General features: G+C 41.8%; 1 protein-coding gene across 4 annotated transcripts in view; it reads right to left on the bottom strand.

Moving 5' to 3' along the window:
- Positions 1 to 610: 610 nt before the first annotated feature.
- Positions 611 to 27,916, bottom strand: part of megf10 (multiple EGF-like-domains 10) — a 39,456-nt gene continuing 12,150 nt past the window's right edge. The window contains exons 5-25 of one of the 4 annotated variants that reach the window (XM_035535666.1): positions 26,408 to 26,500; positions 19,184 to 19,430; positions 18,866 to 18,986; positions 18,290 to 18,426; positions 13,691 to 13,903; positions 12,421 to 12,595; positions 11,872 to 11,992; positions 11,179 to 11,342; positions 10,331 to 10,433; positions 9,357 to 9,503; positions 8,851 to 8,985; positions 8,467 to 8,595; positions 7,672 to 7,800; positions 6,170 to 6,298; positions 5,889 to 6,017; positions 5,344 to 5,571; positions 4,600 to 4,715; positions 3,954 to 4,044; positions 3,614 to 3,658; positions 3,209 to 3,415; positions 611 to 2,696 (exon numbers count right to left, since the gene is read on the bottom strand). In XM_035535666.1, coding sequence (XP_035391559.1) covers positions 2,530 to 2,696; positions 3,209 to 3,415; positions 3,614 to 3,658; positions 3,954 to 4,044; positions 4,600 to 4,715; positions 5,344 to 5,571; positions 5,889 to 6,017; positions 6,170 to 6,298; positions 7,672 to 7,800; positions 8,467 to 8,595; positions 8,851 to 8,985; positions 9,357 to 9,503; positions 10,331 to 10,433; positions 11,179 to 11,342; positions 11,872 to 11,992; positions 12,421 to 12,595; positions 13,691 to 13,903; positions 18,290 to 18,426; positions 18,866 to 18,986; positions 19,184 to 19,430; positions 26,408 to 26,500 — 3,026 coding nt within the window. In that variant the 3' untranslated portion in view covers positions 611 to 2,529. Of the gene's footprint in view, positions 2,697 to 3,208; positions 3,416 to 3,613; positions 3,659 to 3,953; positions 4,078 to 4,599; positions 5,257 to 5,343; positions 5,572 to 5,888; positions 6,018 to 6,169; positions 6,299 to 7,671; positions 7,801 to 8,466; positions 8,596 to 8,850; positions 8,986 to 9,356; positions 9,504 to 10,330; positions 10,434 to 11,178; positions 11,343 to 11,871; positions 11,993 to 12,420; positions 12,596 to 13,690; positions 13,904 to 18,289; positions 18,427 to 18,865; positions 18,987 to 19,183; positions 19,431 to 26,407; positions 26,501 to 27,916 lie in introns of those variants that run through there. The other 3 variants (XM_035535665.1, XR_004777075.1, XM_035535667.1) reach the window with 3 other exon arrangements.

A 27,916-nucleotide genomic window follows, 5' to 3' on the forward strand; every position in this document is an offset into this window, starting at 1 on the left:
ATATGGTCCCAGCGTTTGTATCCTTATTCATAGTTTGAGAGCCTGACATCATTCACCACAAAATTGACCCGGATGACCTATAGTTTCACTGTACGGTCATTGCAACTCCTCTGTTATATGGCAATCCGATAACAACGCATTCACAAGACAATTTAGGTCACAACTCAGAGTTTAATAAACAAAGCCCTAAATTTCTAATCCACTATCCTCATTTCTGTTTGTTTATGGGGAATGTAAAAAATTGATTATGCATTAAAGTTCACTCACAGTCAGAATGGACAGGCATGTTTGTACAGGGACTCGTATAATGAATAATGAGATTAAGGACTAAAATGTAAACAATTTAATTAAAGTAACCTACTTAATGACTGTATTGACAAATGTGATGGAATGCACTGGCCGTGTGCATGTGGCAGGTGTGAGCAGACCTTGATAAGTATGCATGTAGGCTATTGTAGGCCTGAGCACTGTGACATGCAGTAGATGTGGTCCACACCCACACACAAAACCATATTATGTTCAGTGGTAACCTTGACACGTTAACTGTGATGTATAATGTGCATGCATATTAATAAGATTATAAAACATATTGAAAGAAAAGTCTACTTGACTCATTTTTGTAATTTTATTGTAAAGCAAAGTTGCACGTACAGAACACTTGAGCTACTAGGAAACAAAATACAATACAAAGCATTTGAGAAAAGTGGTAGTAAGAGGCAAATACCGTCCTGGGTATTCTTTGGGGAAGAGAATAAAAAGTGTGCAATTTAATTTTGTTCTTACAAAAAAACACATTAGGGAAAGAGAATGTAGATATATACATGTACACTTATATACCCTTCAAGTTCAGTCAACACAAATTTGCACTGGCCATTTGGAACCGTGATTTCACTAGGTGGTCATTGTTTTGTAGAACATTGAGAAGTAAGTAAGACTGACAGTAAAAAAAAAATGATCTGTGTGTGTGTCATATTAAATCCAATAGACTGATAATTTTCCTCTAAAGAGTATTTGTCATGCTGAGAGCTATTTATACATTTTTATGCTCTTTAAAAAAATAGTAGAATTAAAGCCACAATCAGGAAATGGGGTCTCCAAAAAAGGAGTAAAAGTGCCTAATATAAAGTTTTTGCTGTTGCAGTACCAAAAGCTGACCAGATGTGTACAGCTGTACCTGATAGCAGCTTTAAACTATTCTGATTGAACATAAAATAGGATACAAAATGTAGTCATTGAGTTGAGTGTATTTCGCCCTCAGCCCCCAAACATAATGTCTTATGATTTTGTTCTAAAAGTATAACAAGCTATGTACAATTTTATACAAACATAATATCTGGCTCAGAGTAGTTTAAGACTGGAGGCTGGCCTTGTACCATTCTACACAAACATATAAAAGATCTAAATATGCTAAAGGTGGTCTGTGTCCAGACCAAAACACAGCCTGACTTCCTACACAAATCACCTTCATTGCAAAAGTCCAGCTTAAGCATTATTTCTTTAGAGGATTCTGTATCTATTTTCAATAACCACTTTGGGTTTATAACAGACATTGACTGAGTTGACTAAGACAGTTAAAAGGTATTAATGAATTACTCAAATCATTCAAACAATGCTGATTTGTGTGCACTCTCAAAAGTGAAAATTGGCATGTATGCTGTTGATGCCAAACTTGTTCAAATGATATATAAGTGAAGTTATCACATAGGGACGTTTGTTACTATGAGACTGTACTGGGAGGTCAAATGTTTGTGTAACTGCGATTACAGCATTAGAGATGATGAGTGCAAACCCAGGGCTACAGAGAACAGAACTGAAGGATGGTTGTCTAAATAAATATTTTTACCAAAAGAGCCAATATAGATAAAGAAAGCATTATTATGGCACTTTGACCTTTGGTTAAATTTAGTATTGATAAAACACTAGCAGACAACAAAAACATTCCTAAAAAAAAACCCAGTAATACTGCATCACTGTATAAATGATGCAGATTTTCAACAGTGGTAATATAAACTCATCCAAACACCAATAAAAAAGAAAACAAACAAAATCATTCCAGATCCCTTTCCAATAGCTAATACTGTATCGATCTCAAACATTTTTTTGTTATAAAAATAAATTGAGGTTTTCTCTGTATTTGCACGCTATAGCATAAAGGCAAGTGATATGTTGTCATCAACACGTGGAATGATTCACTGAACAGTTATTGAGTAAACCTGCTACAAACTGTCACCTCTTTTATTCAAATTACTGCATTTTTATGAGTCTGAATAAGAGGAAAACTAAGAGAATTGTTTTAAAAATTCTCCTGCATTATTTGTATTATTTTATTTCTTGTAAGAAAATACCATGATTAAGAATAAGTATAACGACAGTGAAGACAATATAACAGAAATAAAATCGTTCTCATATCGATGTGAACATATGAAAAAAAAAAAAAAGACTTTCAAACCTCATGTGGGCATAGAGAACTCGTGGAAGGCGAGGCCATGGCAGTGGAAATAGGGTATGTTCTTTCAAGTCTTTATGAGCTCATTCACTTTCAAGCTCCCTGTAGGAGGAAGGCGGGCTGTCTCGCGTGGGCAACAGGTCATAATGGCAGGGGATATGGCTGTTCTTTGGTAGGTCGTATGGGTCCTGGCCAAACGCTCCATTGCAGTCGTTGCTGAGAGGAGTGTAGACAGAGCTAATGGTCGGCTCTAGAAACACACGCACACACACACACACACACAAACACAACTAGGTCATGTGCTGGAATTAGCCATCAACAAGCAGTTCCACGTGCTCCTTCTGTAGTCTGCAGATGCCTATTACTTCCAAATTGAATTTCCAAAGTGAATTTCCAAACACAACAGCCTTCCTTATGCCTTGTTTGGCTGGTTAGGATTTTGATGCCTTGTTATACCATGTATTTCTGTTGTAATAACATGTATACACATAAGAGTTAAAAAGGAAATTGTCAGTCCATAATTGAGCCATAAGAGGAAGAGTCGAGAGGAAATTTTGCTTCATTGTCACTCAAATTTAAAATAATCCCATCAGAAATGTAAATTTAGGAGGAATTTAGATTCATCATTGAATTATGCAGATGTCAGGAAATACTGTCTCCGCAGTTCTTTCATTGCTCTTGGTAGCGTATTAACTTCTTATTCCTTACCAAAAAGACATTCCGGCATTTAGAGCAGGTTCAAGTCACCTCTCATGTACTTACCAACTTCATATACGTTTTTGTTTGTGGGATTGGAATTGTGTATCTCTGCATATGGAGAGTCTCTCTGGGTGGGGGACTTCATTTCAACATAGCCACACTCAGTGTTCTTGGGGACCAGGAGCGGCGGGTCTTTAATGGTGGCGTAGGGATTCTCAGAGCTGTTAAGAGAACAGGAGCTAGAGTGGTAGGGCTCGCTTTTTGCCAGGTCTAGGGGGAAAAAAGAAAAGCCAGGCAAGAATGAGGCCATTACATACAGTTCGACCCATTCATCGTGATTCCTGATCACAAGGAACAAAACTTGAACAAACTTTGCTGTGTCTTGTTTAATGCTGTGTTACAGGATAACGACACGACTCAAAGCTTATGATTAAACCTGTCAACCATTTAAGGAAGAATCTCATTTACCTCGAAGAGATTTTCTCATATAGCGTCTGTCAGCCCCATATGCGCCTGACAAAATAATTGTAAGGAGAGAGGCAGAAAGAGATAGGAAAAAGGGCAGTTTGTACCAGACAAAACTAGAGTGTGGTGTGATGGTGATGAGGTGCGAGCGAAGTACCATAGGGGCATATAGAATTGACAAAAAGACGCACGTATGTCGGCAGCAGCGAATATGTGAAACAATGTTGGAACTAAGAACATACTAAACCATACAAGGCCATATACAGACTTAATGCAAGGGTGTTCTGGTGTCTAGTGTTCTGGATGAAAAGTGTTCAAGGCCATCTGAAATCCCACAGCTCACCTAGCTCATTGAAGCAGCTGACCTGTTTCCAGTCAACAGGTAGAGTTCCAGTCTGCTCCATCAGAGTTGGCCTCTTTTGCTGCTGTGTGTTCTTCAGGTTAACAAACAATTGGTTGTTCTTAGTCTACCATAACAGAAATGAAAGATTTAAGAAGTATAGGACCATGACCTCTGTTTCAGGATTGAATGAGTTCCGTTTTTCATAGAAGGCCTTTTCTCTACAATAACTTATTAAAGAAAACTAATAGAGTAATCCTACACAGTGTCTCAACATGTATGCAATTTGACAAACTGAATGAGAATGCAACTTCCACACATAATGGAAGTACTGTGTTTAATACTATGTGCATAGCTGGTCTTTTCAGGTAAAATATGTAAGTCCAGTGTCCAGACACGTAACATCCAGTATGAGTATCTGTCAGTATGTGTCTGACTGCAGTTTATTAATAATGAGATACATTATCCTGCAACAGTGACATCTGGTCTCAAACCTGCATCTTCCAGGGAGTACACCTGTGTTCTGACTGGCACAGCAGCTAGAACACACATTTTACATTCCTGAGTGACTCCCCTCCATCACCCTGCCCTCTCCTTCAGGGGGTGATGGTCTCTATGCTGCCAGTCTAAGGTGTGCAGGTGCAATCACCTTCCCATAGGGCAGGTTGTTGACCTGAGGGCTGGAGCACTGGGCCAGCGTGTGGTAGCTGGGGTTGGAGAAGTAGTTGCTGTGGGGAGGGGCCTCGTTGGTTTGCGGTAAGGCATCTAAGGACAAGACCAAAAAGATCACACAGGATTATGTTACATAACCAAGAATCAAGGCATCAGACAATAAAGAGTCTGAGGTGAAATATGGCATAGTTTTACACATGCAAACTGTTTGAAGAATCATCTTTCATTTTATTCCACCTGTCTATTGATCACCTGTTTGTTTAGAAGTTGCTTGCATTAAGATCAAAAACTGGGCAGTTAATAATGACCCAACCTGTGAAATTATGGAGCTTAAGTATGCCTCAGATGGTGCAGAGCAACCTGAACCTATCCTATTAGTATCTGGAATCAATTAAAATTCTGTGTGTGTTTTCTAGAATGTGTCTTGGAGATAAAGCAACTGAACTGATTAAAAAAGGGTAAAAAAAACAAACAAACAAACACACACACACACACACACACACACAGGAATGTGTATTTGGGTTTGATGAGAACAACTAATTTTCTGGGCCCATGGCACTTGAGCCCTGCCAAGTTGTGGAGCACTGCCAGTTGTTCATCATGGACACAGTGACTTCCATTGTGATTGGTTATCCTAAGGGAAATTATATGAACTTGCATCACTCTGTTATCACAAAGAAAGGGAAAGTCTGTAACAAGCAGTGTCAGCCTCATCACTGACCTGCAAGAGCGTAGTCCGTGTTAATCCGCATGGCGGGGGTGTAGGTGACCGCAGGCATTGTGGGCTCTTTACCCTTCTGCTTTTTTCGGTAAATGATAAAGAGGAGCAGGAGGAAGATCACCAGCAGTACCAAAACGATGATGCCTGCAATGGCACCAATCTGATAGGATTCGACTGGCACAGCGGCGCTGGTCAGGCTGTTGAGGTTGCCCACAATGATCACGCCAACTGAGTTCAGGATAAAGAGAGAGAAATGTCAGGAGGAAAAGGCAGAATATCTAGAATGAGCAGAATATAGCTCGGACATACTGCCTGAACATTTATGCACAGTGCACCCCATCCTTTGGAGTAACTCAAACTGATTTTGGGCAGAGGTTTCTAATACATTAATAAATTCTATTGGACTAGTAAATCGAAAGCAAGTTATTATTATAAAATTTAGGCGGAAATAAAATTTTATTAGAGCAAAATCGTCAAGCATTTACACACATACTAGCAACGCAGCAGAAAGCCATGTGAGTCTGTGCAGCTCAGGCTCCGCCTACCTTGGTCACACCGAGCTCCCTTCCAGCCTGAGCTGCAGTAACACGTGCCTGTCATGTGATCACAGGTGGAGTTGTTGAGGCAGTCACACACCTGCCGGCAGCCAAAGCCATAGGTACCATGTGGACATCCTGAGAGGGCAAGCAAGGACGTAATCTTTGTCACTGCATACCGCACACATCATTGTCATTCGGGTTTGAAAAACACACGCAAAACGGCTTCAGTCTGAGCGCCATTGGCTCTGTTCACTGTGATGGCATAATTCCGGGCCCTGCTCACTCACTTTGTTCACAGTGTCGTCCCATGAAGCCCCTGCGGCAGGTGCACTGCCCAGAGATGTGGTCACAGTCTGCACCATTCTGACACTGACAGGTCTGGGAACAGTCTTTACCATAGAAACCTAACGGACAGCCTGCAACGCGTACACATCCACTTATTATTCTGGAGGAACAGGAGTGTGAAGCAACTGAATACAGTCAGACAACGTTTGGCATTGCACGCAGGACTACTTCAAAAAAAAGTTGGACAACAAACCAACATCAGGCAAGAACAAGCATAGCAACTCAGTGTAATAACTGCTTATGAACTAATAACATTTGTCTAATGGCATAAAATAATGTGAATTTTCATAAAATATTGAAGCACAAAACATTTATAAATATACAAATTAAGAATACAAAATGCATCCTTTCTGCATTTATTATGTTACTGTGTAATATGATGGTAATTGATGAATGATGTAAAATAAAATACTCAACTCCCTGTCTTCAGAATTTTGTCACTGGGATTTTTCGGCTCACACACAGAAACCACAAACATGCATTTAATGGATTGCCAGGGTGTGGTAACTGATGTCACATATATCTAACCAACCTTGGGAGAGTCAGGACAGAGAGCCAGATAAGATATGATGCCACAATGCACATCAGCCACCGACAAGGGTGAGTTGGATTGTAGGTAAAAATCTAAAACACCTAGCCAGACATACCCTGATAATATCCTGACCGTCATTTACATATAATTAATAACACTGCTATAACTTAATAAGCAGGTAATAAGCATTCTTAGTTAGGTGGTGAGCTTAAGACATCTCAAACTAATTAAGACACTTTATGTAGTATGTGCGTGTGTGTGCGTGCGTGCATGTCCAAAAGCTGTTACTCTTTTTTTGTAATTACCATCATATACTGCAGTTGCAATTATTACATTATGTCCATTATTTTAAGGTACTAATAACTATATATTTTTCAGAAATTAACATTTTATTACTATTCATTACACCACAAAACCCTTTAGCTATATATTATTTATATTTGCCTATTAATAAAAGCTATGAGTTTTTGTTTTTTATTTATCATCATTCAAGGTCTGTAATAAACATTGTGTGGATTTTGGATTTTTCTAGTACAGCAGACAAAGTGAATTTTAATTGTTTCGCATAGCCAAAAAGAGGCATTTGAGAAACACAGTAGGCAATTTCTATCAGTCTGGACTCTAATACTTATATACAGTCAAGATACATGGTCTTGCATCGTTTTCAGTTTTCAAAAAAAAAAAAATGTTAAGTAAGCTAACTCATTAAACAAATGTTCAGATTAATATGATCTGAACAGCAGACTGCTACACTGATGGATTACATTGCCCTGTAGATTGTGTGGCATTCTTTTGTTCTATTTAGCAGTTATTGGACCATGAGCAGTTATTGAGCACTGTGGCCATGAGCGCTATGATTTGCGACACCACGCATTAAAGCATGCTTGGAAGGGTAGAGGGAGAGACACTCACGCTGTGTGCAGTACAAGCCCGTCCAGCCTGCTGTGCACTTGCACTCTCCATCGTAAGCACTGCAGTACGCTCCGTTATGACAGTTACATGTGTGGATGCAGTTCGGGCCCCAGTGACCAGGAGGACAGGCTACAACACCAAGTACACCATGCACACTTTCACCAGGGACTTGTTCACTTTACTTGTATCAAATGAATGCAAAACAGATTTAGAACGCATATGCACATAATAGTTGCAATTTAAATAACACATGCTTGATTTTAAGTTTTATGTGTATTTAAAATTAAAATTGAAGTTTTTACACCTGATTATGTCACTACGCAAAGAAATCTGGCATGAACACGTGAGGTACATTTTTCAGTACATGGTCAGTAGGGGGCAACAGAGCCATTTTGTTGCAGGCACTGACACACATTTGTAGCCTACTGAAATCTTACAGTCTCTCTTACAAATCTTACAGTCCAGGTTTATTATTTAATAATTCGTGTGACAGTATGTAATGCCTATTGCATACTGTGAAATGTAATAAATATGGTATGCAGTTACGGGAGTGAAGAACAAGAGTCACTAGCGGGTCCTGGGACTTTAGCTTGGGATGCAGCTTGTTCATAAGGGCTCTCATAGTTTCAGTGTTGTCCTGGTGCATGTGTTTCATTTCACTCTTTAGCTCCAGCTTTGGCTCACAGGCCCTAGAACCACCTCTCTTTCCATTTTGGAAAGCAGTGCTCTCACAACGTGCTTTTTGTTGTGGCTGTTGTTTTGTTCAGTGAATTGGAGTGCCCAGCCCATACTCACGCTGGGAGCAGTCACTGCCGATCCAGCCAGGGTAGCACTGGCACGAGCCGTCAATGGGGTTACACGTGCCGTTGTTGGTGCAGGTGCATATCGAGGCGCAGTTTTTCCCAAACCTGCCACTGGGACACACTGGCCAGACACAACAAGACAGTACAGCTCATTCTAGTCATGCAGGGGACATCTTGAAAGGAATACATTCTTTTGCTCATATTATGTCATAAGAGTAAGTCAAATGGGTCTTGTGTCCTCTATATACAGAGATCATGAGACATTCGTCAGAAAACAAATTAATTCAAGTCACACTGCCTGTTTTCCATACAGTGATGAAGAAAAAAAGAATTGTCTGTCTTTGATTAGCTCCATGAAAAGAAGCGGTCTTCATACCTTCATTGCAGAGGGCTCCTTTAAAACCAGGAAGACAGGCACACTGGCCAGTGACATGGTGACAGGGGCCATTGCTATGGACACACTGTGGGCATGCCTGACTGCAGCGATGGCCAAAGTAACCAGGTGAGCATACTGTAACAACAACAACAACATGAGAGCAAGAACTGGACATGGCCTGAAGCTCAATACCTGATCTACAGATACTTGGTGATTGTTATAATGAGAAACATGCTAAAACAGGTGATATATCTAAAGTGCTTTTGATCCACTGAGGGGCAATATTAAATGATGAACACAATTTATGATGGAAATGCATGCAAATGACTCCAATAAATGATGATTTATTTCTCTATAATTACATTCAAAAAGATTCTGAATAATCTATGTGAAGTCTAACACACCACAAATCACAGGACAACAGTTCCACTGCTTTAGCCCCCCCCCCCCCCAACACACACACACACACACACACACACACACACACACAGGTAGAGAGCACTTACTCCGCTGGCAGGTGGTGCCTCTGAAGCCAGGGGCACATTCACAGGTGCCTTCATCAGGCGAGCAGGATGCTCCGTTCTTACAGTTACAGGGCAAAGTGCAGTTTGGGCCCCAGTGGCCCTCAGCACACACACTGTCACAGTGAATCCCTGACACACACACACACACACACACACACACACACACACACCTTCAGCCTTTGCTGTCCTGACAGTCCAGTAAATCTGACAGTACACTAAACCCTTTTCATGCCAATCTTCATGTGGAGACTGACATGTCGAGACTGGGTGGGTTTCAAAGAGGGCCTATCTGATGGTTTCTTCCACTAGTTCATTACCCGAGGACCCTTCTCCATACCGCCAGTCACGACGAACATAACTGAACATAATAGATATATGGGGGAAAAAACTAATTCTCATATCTCAATCTCCGGTTGTGTTTGTGCCGTAGTCATTCCTCCCTCTGGCCGTGTGACCATAAGCACCATTGTGATGGAGCAGCATGCCAAGACATGGGACAAAGCCTTCTTTGAGGGCCTGCGTGCGTTGCTAAGTGATGGTGGAATGCTGGCGATAAACTCCAGTTAAGTAGCTCCGGAGAAACGCCTGGGTATTTAAAGGGCTGGCACATCGGGTGAAATCATCAGTATGCTGCCCGTAAAGGAAACGGGAGGTGAAGGGGAGGCAAGGGAGAAACGAGGGAGAACAAAGGAGTGGAGAGGAGATGAGAGGGGAGGAGGGGAGAGGAGAAGTTCCCACTAGCCTGGAATACGTTCTCTACTTAACAGTACATTCTCTATTAACTAACTATTAACATACGTATTATTGTTGCATGCTGCTCAAACAAACGGGATGGATATTCTGACATTGGGCCAGGGCATCAGTCCAGAGCGTATTGCTCTGATAAGGGTAGCGTGTAAGGTAGATGCTAGCGGCCCCTTCAGGCCAACAGTGGTAACAGCACAGGCAGGGCTCACCTGTCCAGCCGGCGAGGCAGCGGCAGTAGCCGGTGACAGGGTGGCACCTGTCAGCATGACTGCAGTCACAGCGTTCCCGACAGTCCATTCCATACGTCCCGTCCTGCAGAGAGCACAGCAGCACGCCACTGACCACCAACGCATCGCCAGGTTCACCACAAAACGGTTCTATCACACTACTTGCCTGACAGCTGAATCTATGCTATCTTCACAACAAAGAGATTCTATTACATATCTACACTGCAAGTGAAATTGCACAGTTTTGACTATGAAAGGATTCAATTATATAATATTTGAAAATGCTGTGAATAAAATACTACAAATGCAAAATAAGAATGGCAGTGTTGGGCCAGGCCTTAACCGTAGATGGCTAGGACCGTCTATGTGGTATACATAAAGCCTTTGAGAAAGGAAACAACTAAACAATCTCAATCTAAAAGAGAACAGGGTTAATGTATATCAAATGTACACAATATCTTTTGCTTTTTTGAAAGCATTTTATATGAAGAAATCAAGATTTTTAAAGAAGCTCCACTAATTCATGAAGTTTTAACATGCTGATAAATTAATTTCCATACATTCAGAACAAGTGATCTCTTTGGGCCACTGATAGAGACTAAGGCAAGGCCCACCATTTCAAACAGTGACATTAAACCCCACCAGCTGTTTTCAAACATTTTTTATTCATCAAAAGGCATTCTCGCCACTAATGCCAACAGCTAGTACCTACCCAACGATCAAAGAGTCAAACAACGTATATGCTACATTTATACTGTTAAATAATCAGCAATCCCCTGGAGTGTGACTGTCACACATACACAGTAGATGGGGATTCTCCGCCAGCTCACCTGGCAGTTCAGATCACAGCGTTCACCCCGCCAGCCCGGGGTGCAGGTGCAGCGGCCGTCCAGAGTGCTGCATGCCCCGCCGTTGCCGCACATGCAGGTAAGGTTGCAGCCCAGGCCCCATGTGCCACTAGGGCAGTTTATAGAGCAGTGCACTCCATGCCAGCCTGGGGTGCAGAAGGAAAATGCGTAAGGGCTGGCATAATGTAGCCAGGCACTGGACTACAGAGGACAGCAGACTTCTAACAGGTATAGGCCTTAGCTACAAACAATCCACTTTACTGGGAAATTCCTGCTCCTGCATCTTCTGGACACCTTATTAGGTCCAACTGTCTTATAGGTGCATTTAATAGGTGTTTCTAGTAAGTACATATATAAGTGGAGAAGCTTTTAGAGCTTTTTGCGCATATATCATTAATGTATGAGCAAGTTAATTGGGTAAAATTAATGAAAACTGTATAATCTGGTCTGACCAAACAATTTTACAAATTATTTCCAATTCACTCGACAATGTGAACTGCTTATAAAAAAGTCCAAAAAAGATTTGGCACCAAAAGTGAATGTAACAGAAAACATATTGAGAGCAGAATAGGTCAAAAGACTCCCACTTAAAGAATCCTCAGATGCACTTGTCTTCTTTGGCACGATAACATCACACAATCAGGAACATTGTTAAATAAAAATAGACGCAAGTACCTGCTTTGCAAGTGCAAGCGCCATCGATAGGAGAGCACATAGCTTGGTTCTCACAGGTACAGAAAGACGAGCAGTTTATTCCATAGCTCCCTACAGGACAGGGTATGGAGCAATTGGCACCCTGAAAAAAAACAGTTAATTGATGAGCATGTACGGTGCATAAACTGCTTTAGTTAACTATTTTTTCAACAATATGGTAAATACACGAATACTTTGATTTAATAAAAAGCCTGCATTTAGATATGATATGCTAAGGAGAATTTTTACATGGATGGATGGATGGATGGATGGATGGATGGATGGATGGATCTACTTTATTGATCCCTAAAGGGACACTGGAATGTGAGAGTGGAAAGCACTGAACATAGAGTGCTCACCTAAGAGACACCCACACAATCACAAAAACACTGTATGCAAAACTGCAGTGTAAAACATGACAAAGTGCCTGAGAAAAACAATAAAAAAATAAAAAAAAGTGTGTAATCTGAGTAAGTAAACAAATTAGGCTCTGCGTTACAATTTGTTTACTGATGTGTGGCTAATGTGTACCTGGAAGCCTGGAGCGCAGCTACACTCGCCCGTCACACCATGGCAGTCAGCACCGTTCTGGCACTGACATAGCTGCTCACATTCCTCTCCGTAGAAGCCAGGAGCACAGGTCTCGTTACAGAAGACTCCAGACCAACCAGGCTGGCACAAACACTCCCCCGACATAGGGTGACAGCTGAGGAGGGTCAGAGCGAGAGGGAGCGGGGAGAAGGAGAAAGAGAGATAGAGAAGAGGAGGGAGAATTACACTTTCAGTCTTGCTTTAGCTTGATGTGTAGATTTTCTACAATGCACACATGGATATTCAAATCAAGGGACTCAAATGAAAGGCATCCTGTAGTGAAAAGTGAAAAAAATGTGCCAGGTGAATGAGATGTTCCCTTGCCAGAACCTTTATCCCAACATGAACTTGCTCTCCTACCTTATCCTATCCTTCTCTACCTTTTCTAAAAGCATTTTTCAAGGCATGGTTGGCAGGACACAAGGAGGCAAACGCAGCAAGGCAGGGAGTTAAACACCTGATGCTTCCTGAGAGGGTCATCCTAACCCCATAAGAACCTTTTAGCCCACTATACAGCTGCTTCATTTTGATATGAATAGGGTCAATCAACCAAACACCCTTTTTCTTGTTAATTCTGAATTCTAAAGCATGGACCTTTTAGATGCCACTCAGAAATCCTAAATCATTTCTAAAAATTATTTCTTTAAGAAAAAACTTTTTTGCTATTATACCCAAAACAGAAATTGGTGTCAAAGGCCATTTGAAATAAGAAATCGGCCAGTGCAGACCAAACTGAAAGTGACAGGCTGGAGGATGTTTTGTTTCGTATGCTGGGGTGTCAGGGCTGTGTCGATGGCCAGTACCTGCTGGTGTGGCAGCTGGCACTACCTGAAACAGCAGGTCCATTGAGCGAGAGCACAGCAGCTGTGGTCACACATGACGCATGCAGCCAGTCAGCTGTGCCAGCCCATCTGATCCGCAGGCGAGCAACACAATTGGAAATTGTGTGTGTGTGAGTGGCACTAAACACTTAAACACACGCACTGTCCTTACAACCCACTCAGCGTTATTAAAACACTAAATGGACTACCCCCTGCTGACAAGGCCCGCCAACTTTCTTCTATTCTCTTTCTCTTGCTTTCCCTTTCACTGTTTCCCTCCACACACACACACACACACACACACACACACTTTAAAACACGTTTTATAACATAACTCCTGTCTTGTGAAGCGCGAGAGCTTATTTACCCGTGTCTTGTTCGTGCCTTACCTGCGGGTGTTCGGCCTGTGGCAGGGACACATCCTGTCACACTTCAGGCCGTAGATGCCCTGTGGGCAGATGCGGGTCTTGCAGCTTTTGCCCGCGAAGCCCGGCTCACACAGGCACGCTCCGCTGATGTGGTAGCACTTGGCTCCGTTTTCACAGCGACAGGTCTGGCGGCAGCCCACGCCGTACTTACCGACCGGGCACTCATCCTGACACCTGCCAAGACACACACACACACACACACACACACACACACACACACAGTCACAGGTCACTAAGTGTCGGCTGGCTGACTGGGAGAGAATGCTGCCGTTGGGCAGATGCTGCTTTCCCTTGTGCTGCATTTGCTGTATTGCAGTACAAGGTCAAACAGAGTGGTTTGACCAGTCCAGTGGTCCCTCAGGCAGATCAATGACGCGTGACCTAAAGTCACAGCAAAGCAGCACCGCTTGACTAAGGGCTCCATTTTCAGTAATGAGCGGAAGCCGAAGCAGAAGAGGTGCCATTCCCGGAACCAGTCAAAGTTCACATTCCATGACTTTTGGGCATGTGTGAATATTAAATGTCAAATCTCCTCAATCTTAGTGCAAACTGGCAAATGATATTTTTCTTCCTGTTCACAGACCTCAGCTGTCCAAACAGTCGACTACTTACCAAACTATTCCTTTCCTGATGTCTTGCTACTATTTCTTTCTCTGCTACATATATGTCTAAGCAGCCATTTAACAAAACAAAGCGTAACGTAACTATGTGTGTTTCCCAGTTACGGCACCCTGCTCTGCAGGCAACTGTGTGAGGGCTGGAGCACATCAGAGCCCACTCGTTGAAAGCCCCCTCCTCCAGCTGAGCATTCTGTCCGGGTGACATTGGGGGAGAACCAGCGCACAAGTGATAGCGGGAACTCTGGTTTTGATGGATGACTATGTCAGGCATGAAGAATTCAGGACATGTAGTTTGGATATGGCTATCTTCTCCATTAGCCATGCAGATGGGCTCTGGGGAAGCTACTCCCAAAGCTAGTGCGTCACAGAATGGCCACCCCCACCTCCGATGGATAGAACACATGGATCTCATCCAATATTATTTCCACTGCTTTGAGCGCTATACAGATTCTTGCGTATGTCAGCTGTTCCCCTGCAGAACAGGGTTTTATCAGAGCAAAATTCTGTGATATCGAGCGTGCTTTGGTAATGCTGTAGCCGTTCTGTTAAAGGCTTGAGAGAACATGAATGTCCTGGGGCGAAAAAATGCTTGTTTCAATTGGTTCAACACAAATCAGCGCATTGCTTTCTCTGAGACATGAAGTCTGTCTCCCTGTCATTCAGATACTGGCAGTCGACTGTCTACACTCTTTTACACACACACACACACACGCACGCACGCACACGCACACACTTCTTATGCCTATGAGTTCACTGGGTGTGGTGGGCTGGTGCCTACTACAGTTAGCCGGAAGCCTTCTATGACGTCTGACTTAGCCAAGGCTCTTATTAACTCATAAAAATCCACTTGCAGCACTATTCCTGTCACTTCCTGGTCTGTTAAGTATATGGTACGTGCAGTCTGATACTGGTAATTATGGACCCACAGCCCTGCTATCCAGTCTGAGGCTCAGTTCTACTGTAGGCCCCAATTTCTGCACTCAGTCAACTCAACCTAGCCCCAATAACCCCTGGGGGCTAAATAATGTTTCCTTTTGCATGCTTTAGGTTTAGAAAAATAAATTAATTAATTCAGATCATCCATCAGTGCTAGAGTAAATACACATTTTATACATAGAACATGCTAGATAGACTACAGTGATAATTAGTCAGGTACAGGTGACTGAATGTTAGTAAAGTAGCATTTAGTAAAAATCTTTATAATAATCTCCAAGAGGACAACTATTATTTCAAAGTGAATTGATAACATTTAATGGCAGACATTTTAGGACCACTTCAGAAAGGCCACTATCAACTCAGCCAGCAATGCATGCCCTCACCCCCCACGGCACAGGGCCTGGCTGTGGCCTTTTCCCACGCTTTGACCTAGTGCTACTGAACTCTTTCTGAAGTAAACCACAACTGCAGCTGAGTCACTCACATACAGACTGCGGCTTCACTACTGCGCCCAGGCTAAATGGTGCTTTCTGGGTAGGACTTGTGGCATTTACATCTCCTCTCTGCTCACATTTTTCTGACCTACGACCATGAAATATAACTTCCAACACATGCACGCACATGCACACACATTCACATATACCTGCGCACAATCACTCCTGACTCTGCACAGACCCAGGACCCAGTGCCGGAGTATGGAAGCCACATAGTACCTCGTACCACAAACAGGATATGAAGGATGACAGAGAGCAATAAGAGAGCAATATAGGGCTAGTCCTGCTTGTGTCTTCCTCTGTTTAATGCGCTGACATGCCACTGGCTCCAGTGGTGGAAATGACAAGACTGTGGTTCAGACCCACACAGGATATGAAGAGTTCCCTGAAGAATGAAGGAATGTTTTGTTTCGAGACCCTTTTTTCATATGCTACAGACTTGAGCTGCAGACTTGTAGATGCAAAAGGTACAGTGCAACAAGAACATAAAGATCAAGTAAAGATAAGTCAGTACAGGGATACAATATAGTCATTTAGTCTCTCTCCTCAAGTATACTGGTTTTACTCTAAAATAACCACTTTGAGGCCAACATGCAGAATAGCAGCTTTAATGTGTTTAGAGTATGTACATTTGTATTGGGTGAACATATAGTAATCTCACTCAGTTGTATACATACTTCCACATTCAGTGGACCAACGGGCCAAATAAACATAACCATTAAAAATGTCCATGCCTGTTCTTGGATGACTGGCTGAAGTCAGGGGCAGATGTGCACTCTGTAACATCACACACTAGTTATCAGGTCTGTAATGCATTCTCAGTTCTTGTTTTGTTTTTTTGCTATACATATGTAAAACCATTCTCACTGGGTTTCAGTTCATTTGACTGAACTTGTTGAAGCTTGAGGTCAAGGGCAATCTATTTTTAATCTTTTTTTTTAAGTAGATGCTTTACTAGCATATTTCAGGTTACTGCCATAAGCCATCAGCTACTCATCTACTACTAGTCTGATTTAGAGATCATTCTTTCAATACAGTTATAAAAACCCCTCACATTAAATGAAGCTTACACCCATTTTTTCATTTTAAATGCAGTCTGATAAATTACACAGCCAAAACAACAACATTGTGTCGCTACAGATTACTTAGCACTAGCACTGACTAGGTGGATAACTAGCCATTTATGTGCTTGTTAAAAATAATTCACGTAATTGCACAGGATTAATGTGGCTTTTATTTGGCTTTCTTATACTTGGCTTTCTTATCACATGCAGTTTGCGTGTGTTTCCATTCAGATATTAAAGTAGATACTAAATCAATACCTCCACATACTGTACTAGTTGCAGTATATGAGTCTCTCTATGATAATCATATTATGGCATAGCTGAATATCTGAATTTCCATTCACTTACAGTGCCAATTAAGAACAGTTGACTTTCTGGCTTAATTACCATGTGACCTTGCTGTAGGCTGCCCCATGTTTTATTATAGCTCTTGTATGTACTTATAGATCTTGTACTTACGTATCTGATCTAGTCTGCATTCATCCATCTATGACAATTATGGGATGGCTGAGAAAACACAGCCCAGGCTTGTAGCCATGGACATGTACAAAGAACTGGCACCACACAGTGGCAATCCAATTCTCCTACATTTATAGCTTATAAGCACATAGGATAGAGAGAGATCTCAAACATAAAAAGCTAGAGCACACCAAACAGACAAACAAGAAGAACAGAAATGCATGATTGATTGGTGGTGTGCTGCACCTATGTTGAGTTGCTGGAGATCTCTAAAATATTCTCCCCTCTTCACACTGTATAGGTCAACTGATTATTCCATGTCATGCCCATGGTAATTACAGCAAATTATAGCAAATATTATAGCTATAATATTTTTTTTATTTACAATTACAGCAATAACTTTTATTATATAAATATAATGAAAATATTTTCTGAATTTGAATCAAGTGTATGAATTTACAGCATATTTTTTTAAATGTAGAGAATATGCTGTCATTTTGAATAAAGTGCATGTATCAATTTGCATTATCTTTCAAAAATGTAGAGTGCGTGTTCTCATGTTGATGAATATGTTTTATGATTTTGCAGTGTGTTGGATTTTCTAGGCCACCATACAATGACCATTTTAGGAAACACTGCCACATTAAAGGCCTGGATTCCAACAAACATTGCCTTGAACTAGGATGAAACTAATGCCATTTTGAAGGAAGAACTGCCAGACATAGTTGTGCAACTAGGTTTTTGTTGTTCTAAAATACAAGTAAAAATTCTTTACTAGTTTAATCAATAATGTGTCCTCATTTTTTTCATATTAAAATGTTGGTCTAGAGCAATTTAACACTTAAGATATCAAGCTATCAATTTCCTTACTGCGACTCATTTAAATCGGTTTACTAATTTTCACAACAATTCATTTCTTTACAGAGATAGGTTGCGGCTATATGTGTCTCACTTTCATGCCAGTTGTCAGGCTGGACTGTGTCTCACCTCTCTCCAGTGTAGCCTGGACTGCACACACACTCGCCTGTTGAAGCGGAGCAGTTACCTCCATTGTGACATTGGCATTCCTGAGAGCAGTTCTTACCAAAGCGACCCTCAGGACAGGGCTGCCCACAGACCGTTCCCTGGACGGACACACACACACGCACACACACCCACACCCACATACAAGTAATTTATCCAACCCAAAACATCAACAATTTAACCCAATCACAGATTATTAATTTAGAATTCATTACATTATTATTATTATTATTATTATTATTATTATTATTATTATTATTAATATATTACAATTTAATACAGTCAAAATAAATTATAGATAGCAAATGACGTGCTGTGCTAATGTGAATCACTGATAATATCTGTGACGATGATTCTATGCTCCACAAACACACATACCATTACTGATATATTATGCACTCACGGAGCAACTCTCCAATTAAGTTTCCCAAAAAAAAAGAAAAAAAAAAAGAATTTTGTTGTCTGTATTACCCTGAGGGTCAACACTGTAAATCACTGTGGGTAAACTGTTTGTCTCCTCCTATTCATCTGTGCAATTACCATCCAGCCTGCAGGACAGGAGCACTCTCCAGTCACGTGATGACACACTCCACCGTTCTGACAGGGGCAGCGCTCCTCACACTGCTGCCCATGTTTGCCTGGAGGACACAGGTCCTCGCAGCTGCACAGGAGACAGAAACAGAGCAATCATGAGAACCAGCAAGCCAGAGAAAGTTGGAGCTCGGCCAACTGTGAGGCATTGCATAGTCGGAATCGCATGCGCGCGAGCGTCTCCTGCGCACTCGCGTTTGTGCATCACAAGTGTGCAGCATACTGCGTCTACGTGCGCACGTGTGCGCAGCACGCTCGCAAACTCACAAGGCGCCTGTGTAGCCGGGATTACACGTGCACTCTCCCGTGACGTGGTGGCAGGTGGCATTGCTCTGGCACAGGCACTTCTGGTGGCAGCCGTCGCCGTAGGTGCGCGCCTTGCAGGGCTCCTCGCAGCGCCAGCCGCGGTAGCCCGGCGCACAGATGCACGCCCCCGTGATGGGGTTACACAGTGCTCCGTTCTTGCACTGACAGCGCCTGCTGCAGTGGGCGCCCCAGTGGCTGCTGTCACATGCTGCAAAGGCGGAAAAGGAATTCAGAGATCCATTTATTCACACTAAAACTTCAAGTGGGCATATGTGCGAGTTGTAAGAACGTATGTACACTTTGCAAGCATGTATGCGATAAGCGGTGTTGTTTTTGATTATGTGCAGGACATGTAAAGCATTTTCACTGTCGTTGGATCAAAAAATAACATGAACTTTTCACTTGTCAGCATTGTCACATTTGTAGAATTGCGAATGATAAATAATATCATGTGTTGCTATTTTGACACCAGTTTTAACACCATTTTTGAAGTGACAGAAAACAGCTTGACTTGTAACATAAGGTTTGGCTGAAATATGAATGAATCACTAGCATGAGGTAGCAATTAATCATCCAGTTCAGCCTGCCCTCATGTTAACAAGGCTAATGTGAAGCAAATTCAAAAAAGAAAACCTAATACAATTCTATCTAATCAATAAACAAGCTGTTAGACGACAGCATTCCTTTTAACCTCATTTCAGGTTCACTCTTGTTGCCCTATCTACTTCGTTAGCAACCTCACCCAAGAATACAGCTTTAAGTCAGGCTGATTAGCTCAGTCCCAATTTGGATCCGGCCTCTCCAATTTCAGAAGGAAAGTTTCCCCTCGCAGACACACTGGAGAACCATGTGCACCCAAGGCCACATGTTTATTCTAGAACCTCTTTCATCTCCCACAAGTCTCCTGCTGTACGACCAAGGTTCACCTTTAGCATCAGGACAGGGAAAAGCCGAATAAGGAGAGTAGACTGATTCTCTAACCCTTCATTAGGGTTTGGAGGTTTCAGGCTGTGTGTTTTAGCAACTAAATGTACTGTCGGGTCAGTTAAAGAGGTTAAAGAGACTGTTCTTGCCCTCCATAAACACTTATGATTAAAGAGCATGCAAAACAAGCTGACGTTACACGCAGCTTAATTTGGAGGCATTCTTCTTCGCCCTTGTATTAAAGGATTAACACATTTCAGAGAACTTCAAATCTGTGTTTTAAATTTATGAGTAAAATGACATGTACCTAATTATAATGTACTTAAATCAGTGTTGTCAACAGTCGAAATATGAACAGCCCTTTAGAAATCTCATCCAGATCAGATTAATGCTACCCTCGCATCTCGTTACCTCCCCTAGACAAAAAAGTGTTCTCCATAGTGAAAATAAAAAAATTTACCCACAGCTCTAGAACAATGAACAGTGAATCTTGAATCTTAATTTGGATCTTCACCAGAAATTTGTATCTCCACCAGGCTTAATGAAATACATAATAAAGCCCCAACCCTGCCATAACAGGTTAAGTAGAGTGTGTTTGCTTCATTGACCACCCACATTATTGTAATCACTAGCCATTACAAGGTTAAATGGCCTCAGAAAGATGGCCTTTCCAACTCTTATTTTCACAGTTTTTGTGATGGGTGCCATGATCCTTATCCTGGATTTATGAGTTAAGCTTGGAACAGCTAGCAGCTGTGATATTTATCTAGTCAGAGTGATATTTCATGCAAAGAAAGCCATCATGAGCCTTGGCATGTTGCAACAAGAATAACAACAGCAGCAGCAGCTGAGGGAAATATGCAGGGCTGTGGTCCCGGTCTCATTAGGTAACACAATGTGTGTGTTAGTGCTCTCTGGCCCCGGTGAAAAGTCCACAGTGCTTCCGCAGCGCAAGAACACTCTGCCTCTGAAGGGCTCGTGCAGACAAAACCTTCCCCTATTCAAAGAGCTACGTTTGAAAGACCTGACCTAGTTAAAGCAGTGGACCTTGAGGCTTCTGAATGCCTCAGTCTGCGCACTGACAGCGACTCTGCCCCTGCCTCGCTTCTCCCCCTCGCCCCCCCCCACCTGCCTCGCTTCTCCCCACCCACCCCCCAGTCCGCTGTCCCACTCTATAAGAAACTAATGCCCTTGACAGGGAAGTAGAAACACTCAGCATAATCTCTAGGATCACAGATCACAGGAACTAACCTAAGCTTATAGCTGGACATGTATACCCTTTGTTTTCTCTGATTGGCTTTTTTTTTCTTTTTTTTTTTACAAAGGTAATGTTGCTACTCCAATGCAGCAAAAACTGTATCTGGAACCATATTTAAATCTCATATAATGCAACTGGCCCAGGTCATCCCCTGTCTGGCCACCTAGGCATCAGAAAAACCACCCAACACCTTCTACAGCATTTCTTTTACCCGTGGATCAGGAGTAATGTTGTTAGACACTGCCTTGCATGCCATACATGCCAGTTGGTTGGGAAACCAAATCAGGTCATTCTGCCCACTCCTCTGTGCCCCTTCCTGTGGTTGGTGAGACCTTTGAAAGGGTGTTGGCTGATTGTGTGGGCCCTTTGCCAAAGATCCGTTCTGGTAATTGTCATCTTTTGACTCTAATGTGTGCTATACCCCTCCGATTTCTACAATCCACAACAGTAATCAGAGCTCTAATTAAGTTCTGCAATACCTTCGAATTGCCCAAAGTTATACAATCCGACCAAGGCACGGACTTTACGTCGCACCTGTTCTGCCAGGTGACTTGTGAACTTGTGTATACAGCACCAGTTCTCCAGTATTTACCACCTGGAGTCCCGAGGTGCTTTGGCGTGCCTTCATTATGTTACTAGGCTTCATGAACGATTGCAAACTGTTCACAATATTGCGAAAAAGAACCTGTGTTCCACACAAAATGCCATGAAAGCCCACCATGACATAAAGGTTGTCAGTCATGCCTTTAAAGTTGGGGATTGAGTACTCGCCCTCCTGCCTGTTGTTGGTCCCTTCAGTCGTGCTCATTTCTCTGGTCCTTAAATCGTCCCCCACCAACTATGTGAGCATTACTTCTAATCATAAGTGGAAAACCCATATTTGTCATGTAAATATGTTGAGACCGTATCTCGACCCCTTAGCTAAAGACAGCGCAGATTAGCCCGTATTCTCATCTTCACACACACTGCTCCTATTGCTGATGCGTGTGAAGGTGAGAACTGGTTTTCCCCTTCTTTTCCTCTCCAGGTCTACAGACCCGCTGGCCCCTCCTACAGAAAGACCCCTCCTGGAGGCAGAAGAGGGAGAGAGGCAGTAAGGCAGGGAGGAAGGAGTTGTTGGTTGTTGTGGAGATTGGTTTTGACTTGGGTTTAGTATTCATGTGATTTGTGTATATGACCTTGATTCCCCCATTTAAACCTCCATTTTGGCTCCATCCCTCCTACTTTAGCTGCTGTTGTGTATATTGTATACATAGTGTAAATATTGCTTGGTGTGTGGCACTTTGGTGTTGGATACTGGTGGTAGGCTGCCATTTTGTTGGGTGTGGGTTTGGGTCAGTTTATGTCTAAGGCAGCTAGGATTGTCCTGTTTCTTTTTGTTAAGATTATTCAGTGTGTATTTTCTTTCATTAGTGTGGGTCTTGTTTGTTGTTTGTTGGCCTGGATCTCTCCCAAAATAAATTGCATCAGTTTGTTTGTTTGTTTGTTTGTAAATAATAGTTCATAGTGCAAAATAATAGTGCAAAGTAAGGTGCACAGACTCTCTAGAGATCTAAAAGTGGTTTCCTCCCATTGTTTATGTCTGCCCTTGCTTGCAATCTGATTAACTCCGGATTGTAACCAACAGACTTTTGGAGCATCACAAAGTTAGCTCACTGTCATACCACAAATTGTAGGTGATATTTTGACATTTTCTGGGGTTGTGAACTCCAAATTAATATGCTGTATAGCTGCTGTTGGGGAAGAGAAGGAGCCCTGTCTCACCACATTTTTGTAAATAGACTTGTGATGTGTTGTGTGGTGGCTGGACATCTATTTCACATAATGCACAACACATGTGCCTCACGATTTAGCTGAGACTTAGAAATGAATACAGTTAGGCAGGAACAGAAAACAGCAGAAAAACCTACCAACTGACCAAAGAGAAACTGAAATCGACCCAATCAGCAGAAACAGCAAATCAAACCCATAAAGGCACTAAATACACAATTCATCAACGGCAAGCCAGTTTTTGAGATGCTAATGTTTCAGCTTCAATCTGCTTTCCACTGATCTTTTCAACTCTGTAGAATGACTCTAGTTACTCATGGACAAACTGGCTGTAACTGATGTTGCCAGTTGTCAAGGCCCAGTTGAACTGTGTCTCTGTACAACCCACACATCCCCAGCTTCAATCATAAACACACACACACATACACACACACACACAAACACACACATGCCGTGACAAATTCTGCAGGGCTAAAGACGAGCCCGCAGGGATGCAAACACAGCAGCCGAAGAGAAAGCAGACAAGCTGTACATGGCGTACACAGCATGAATAGATTACAGGTTAAAATGATTCTTCCCCTTTGTCTTCCTGTTCGTCCACAGAATTTACAGACATTTGATAAAGTAACAAGAGAAAAAGAACAGGACAAACACATGACAAATGTTGGTTAGTGCTATCTTATAATTCTCTTATAATGTTTGAAACTAATTTATGATCATTCTTTAAGGAGTTTGTCAAATAGTTTAAGCATAAAAAGCATAGCTGTTGCATCTAGTTTTGGATCAAACAACAGCACATGTGTGAATTCACTTCTGAAATTCCTCTTTAGAACCAATTTTATAGAACCAACAGTACTAAGAGGCTTTCTGTGCAACAGACAAGCCCAAAATATTCTAGGGCCTGTATCAAATGACCTTAAATGTACAATTGCAATACACTGAGAAAACTTGTATAAACTCATTGTGTTGCTTCTTACTAGTTACTTTCTTCTTCATTGAAGGTAGAGCTACATGAGCCTATTGTGACATCAAATCACAAGACCGGGTGCGAAACCAACCATGGCACAACTGTCACATAAACACTTAAGCGGACACTTAAACACAGTGCTGTGGCCTGGACATGGAGTTTCAGCAGGCCCTTCAAGATGGTAATAGTATTTTTAATGTCAAACTGACAGACCAGAAAGTGTCACCACTGAAAATCCAGACCTCAACAACAGCTGCTCAGAGCATTAATTTAAAGGCATTTCTTTAATGTCAAGGCAGCTGTTTAAGGTGGAAACTGGAAACCAGAAAAGTTTCTGTAGTGCTAGCCATCATTATGGCAGAAAACAATGCCGCCAGGACTCATTTAACCTGAAAATAGCATATTAAAGTACAAATGGCACTTTAAAAAAATGTTAGAGACCATATGGCCATGTGTTTTGCACTTCTGTCATATGGTGCCCCAGATTTGAAAATCTGAAACACTGGGCCCTGAGGTCATTTCCTACATTTCCACCCCATCACTCTCATCCTCTTGTTTGGCTCTGTGTGTGTGTGTGTGTGTGTGTGTGTGTGTGTGTGTGTGTGTGTGTGTGTGTGTGTGTGTGTGTGTGTGTGTGTGTGTGTGTGTGTGTGTGTGTGTGTGTGTGTGTAGAGAAAGTGGTTTTCTTCTATGTTTATTTTATCTCATAAAATCCAAAGATGTATTACTGTAGTCCTGTGACCTGTAAACTGGAATGCTACTCCATTTAAATCAGTCATGTTAGTTTGTCATGTTAGTTTGGCTAGAGGGAGTTCCATCACAGACCCCCTTTGGAGAACCCCCTCCCCCTTAGAAGCCATAAACGATTTTGCCCTAAAAGCCACCAGACTAAGACTGTTGCTCAAAGAACAAATATCTTCTCAGAAAGAAACAGAAAACATGGTAGGCCTTGGGCAGAATCTATTACCATGTTACACTGAAAATTATGCAGTTACAGAACAGACAGCAGAGACAGACAACCACAGCCTGCCATCTATGAAGAGGAATATTAATACATTCTTTAATTAAATCGCAGAAATCATAACAATATGACATATTTTCAAGTCCTTCAAGAATGCAAGCAATATGACGAATGTGCTGCATCTCTAATCAGTTCTCTTTCTGAAAACAAACAATACTGAGATGAGATGCCTGCAGTGCATTTTGTTCCAGTTGATAATATTGATCTGGGACAAGATGTCTATTACAGTAATTGGCTGCCCTGTGTATGCCCTCAAGTCTCAGTCAAATGACCTGGGTGGATATGTATGAAAACAAATACTCTGGGACCAAGCAATCACAGATGAGATTTAACTTTGGGATTAATCAATAACAGGTTAGATTGCACCACAATGATAACGGAGACATCCAATTTCAAACAACTGTGAATACACCCTGGTTTAATTACAATGCTACACAGCTTATTGCTTCACTAAAACACTCTTAACCACACCTTTGAATTATGACACCATTGTAAGACACATAATTGCAGTGAAAATACTAAGCTCGCAGGTTTTTTCATGGGTGCCTGTATCCCCTTACCTCTATCTATCTTAACAATGAATCCCAAATCTCTCTATCAGAGCTCGTTTAATCACCATGTTCAGACTGACTAGCTGAACCCCAGAGAGACAGGGACTGCAGACATAACAATGACTACTTTATTAAGACCCTGAAACACAAGACATCTAGAAGTCTGATCTCAGACCACAGCCACAGAGCAGGCCCCCTGATTCAAGTAAGCTACAATTGTCCCACTACAGTCCACACACTTGAAATTCATCTTATAATTCCACTGGATAATACCCACAGTGTAGGAATTGCATTAATCAAGCATCATGTTAAATCACCAACAGTTTTTCCTATTTTTGATTAAGCTTTCAAGAGCGTACCAAGATTATAAGGGACAGTAAAGCTAATGAGTAAGTTGATAAACACGTCTCAGCACATAGCAGAAGACATAAATGAGGTGGAGGACGAGTTAACATAACTGAGCTAACTGCGATACACTATCAGGGGAAAAAAAACAGGGAAAATGTTGCCATAGAAAACAGCGTTGAGGAGTTCCGCCTTTTTTACTCTGTGGAAGAGCCAAAACCTTTGGCGTCACTTGGGTTGCCTTCCTGTGGGCTGGCTTAGCAGACCAGGTTATGTGTTTGCGCGTGTGAGTGTGTGTGTGTTTGTGGGGGCGCGCAGAGAGACAGACAGCTACAGCTGGAGGACTTACCGCTGGAGCAATCAGCTCCTCCCCACCCGGGTTCGCACTGACAGGTGTTGGGGGCTGTGCAGCGGCCGTGCACACATTTCTCGGCACAGTGGGCTTGGGGGGGCGGGGGGGGGGGTTGGGTTGGTAATGGGAGGACAAATGGAGAGGAAGGCCGAGAACAGGAAAACAACAGAAAGCAAAGGTCAGATTTAATTCCATCTAAACAGATGCAGCCAAAGTGAAGAAGAGCCAGTGGGAAAACAAACGTCAAATTCACACTAACCACTAACCTGCTAAAAAAGCACTAATAGTGTTCAAAGCACTATCAAACAAATCAACAGTGCAAGAGAGTTTCAATCTTTAAAAAGGGATACAGTCTTTGGTCCTGGCATGGGGATAAGACTGATTAATCTCTTGAAGATTAGCATTGATAGATCTACTAGCACTGACACAGCAAATTCACTGAGAAAGGAATTACAGCTGAATGAGGCTACTAGAAGCTAACACGTAGGAGAGCCCCCTACACTGGGAACACAACTAAATCCATTAATCCATGCAGCTTTACAACATTACAGCAGACTTTCCATGATCTGGAGTCTGCTGTGTGTTTAAAGTGGACACATGCTTAATTTTGCTCTGAATACTGGCCTATAGCATCTGAATTTGGGGTTAATTGGACCAAAATCATAGTTTGAGGTTTTCATTAAATGAAATCAAAGATATTGCATTGAAAGTAAGCATTACAGCATAGAATACTTTAACTGCGATAATTAGTCATTTTAAAATACATGAGGTTTAACTTGGTGAAATGTGACAGTAAAATTTCATCTTCCTAGGTTATAGCCTACAGCATTAAACTTGTAATCACTAGGATTAATCACCTAAAAATCCAACCATAACTAGTCAAAAACTACAGAAGACTATATTTCTGTAACTCATCCGCATATCTCGATCAAATGTGTGCCAAAGAATATTATAAACATAATAACCAAAACATTTCTCAGTTACAAACACAATCATATCTCATCTATTTGTAGCAATTATGTCAGGAAATCAGTGGCATTGATTGAATTGTCCTAATGTTGCTGTGCAGCTTGTACCAGTCCAACGAACTCAGCATCAATCACATAATAAAATAAATGGCTTCCCAGTAAGTTCCCTTTGAGTGAAAAATAAATCACATTTCCCCAACCACTTTGATAAAAATGAATCAGGGATAAATATTTGCATCAATTCTCTATCTTCTCTACTGCAGACATGATCTCCCTCCATAATCCTATTCACCCAGGCTTACCCTGTCACTACATTACAGAGCATTTGGGGTCAGGTTGGTAGTATACTGCAGGGTTCTGATATGTCTGTGGAAATGGGGCCCCAGACCGGTTTAGCTATGAAAGCTATGAAAAGCATTTAATGGCTGCCAGCTTCAGTTTGGTTTGATCATTTAATCAAATAAATCCTGAATATGCTATGGTTTTATTTACAATTAAATGTGGTTTTATTGCTCTATAAATGTGGTTTTATTTACAA

The sequence above is a fragment of the Electrophorus electricus genome, chromosome 17, assembly GCF_013358815.1.
Source record: "Electrophorus electricus isolate fEleEle1 chromosome 17, fEleEle1.pri, whole genome shotgun sequence".
Lineage (NCBI taxonomy): Eukaryota > Metazoa > Chordata > Actinopteri > Gymnotiformes > Gymnotidae > Electrophorus > Electrophorus electricus.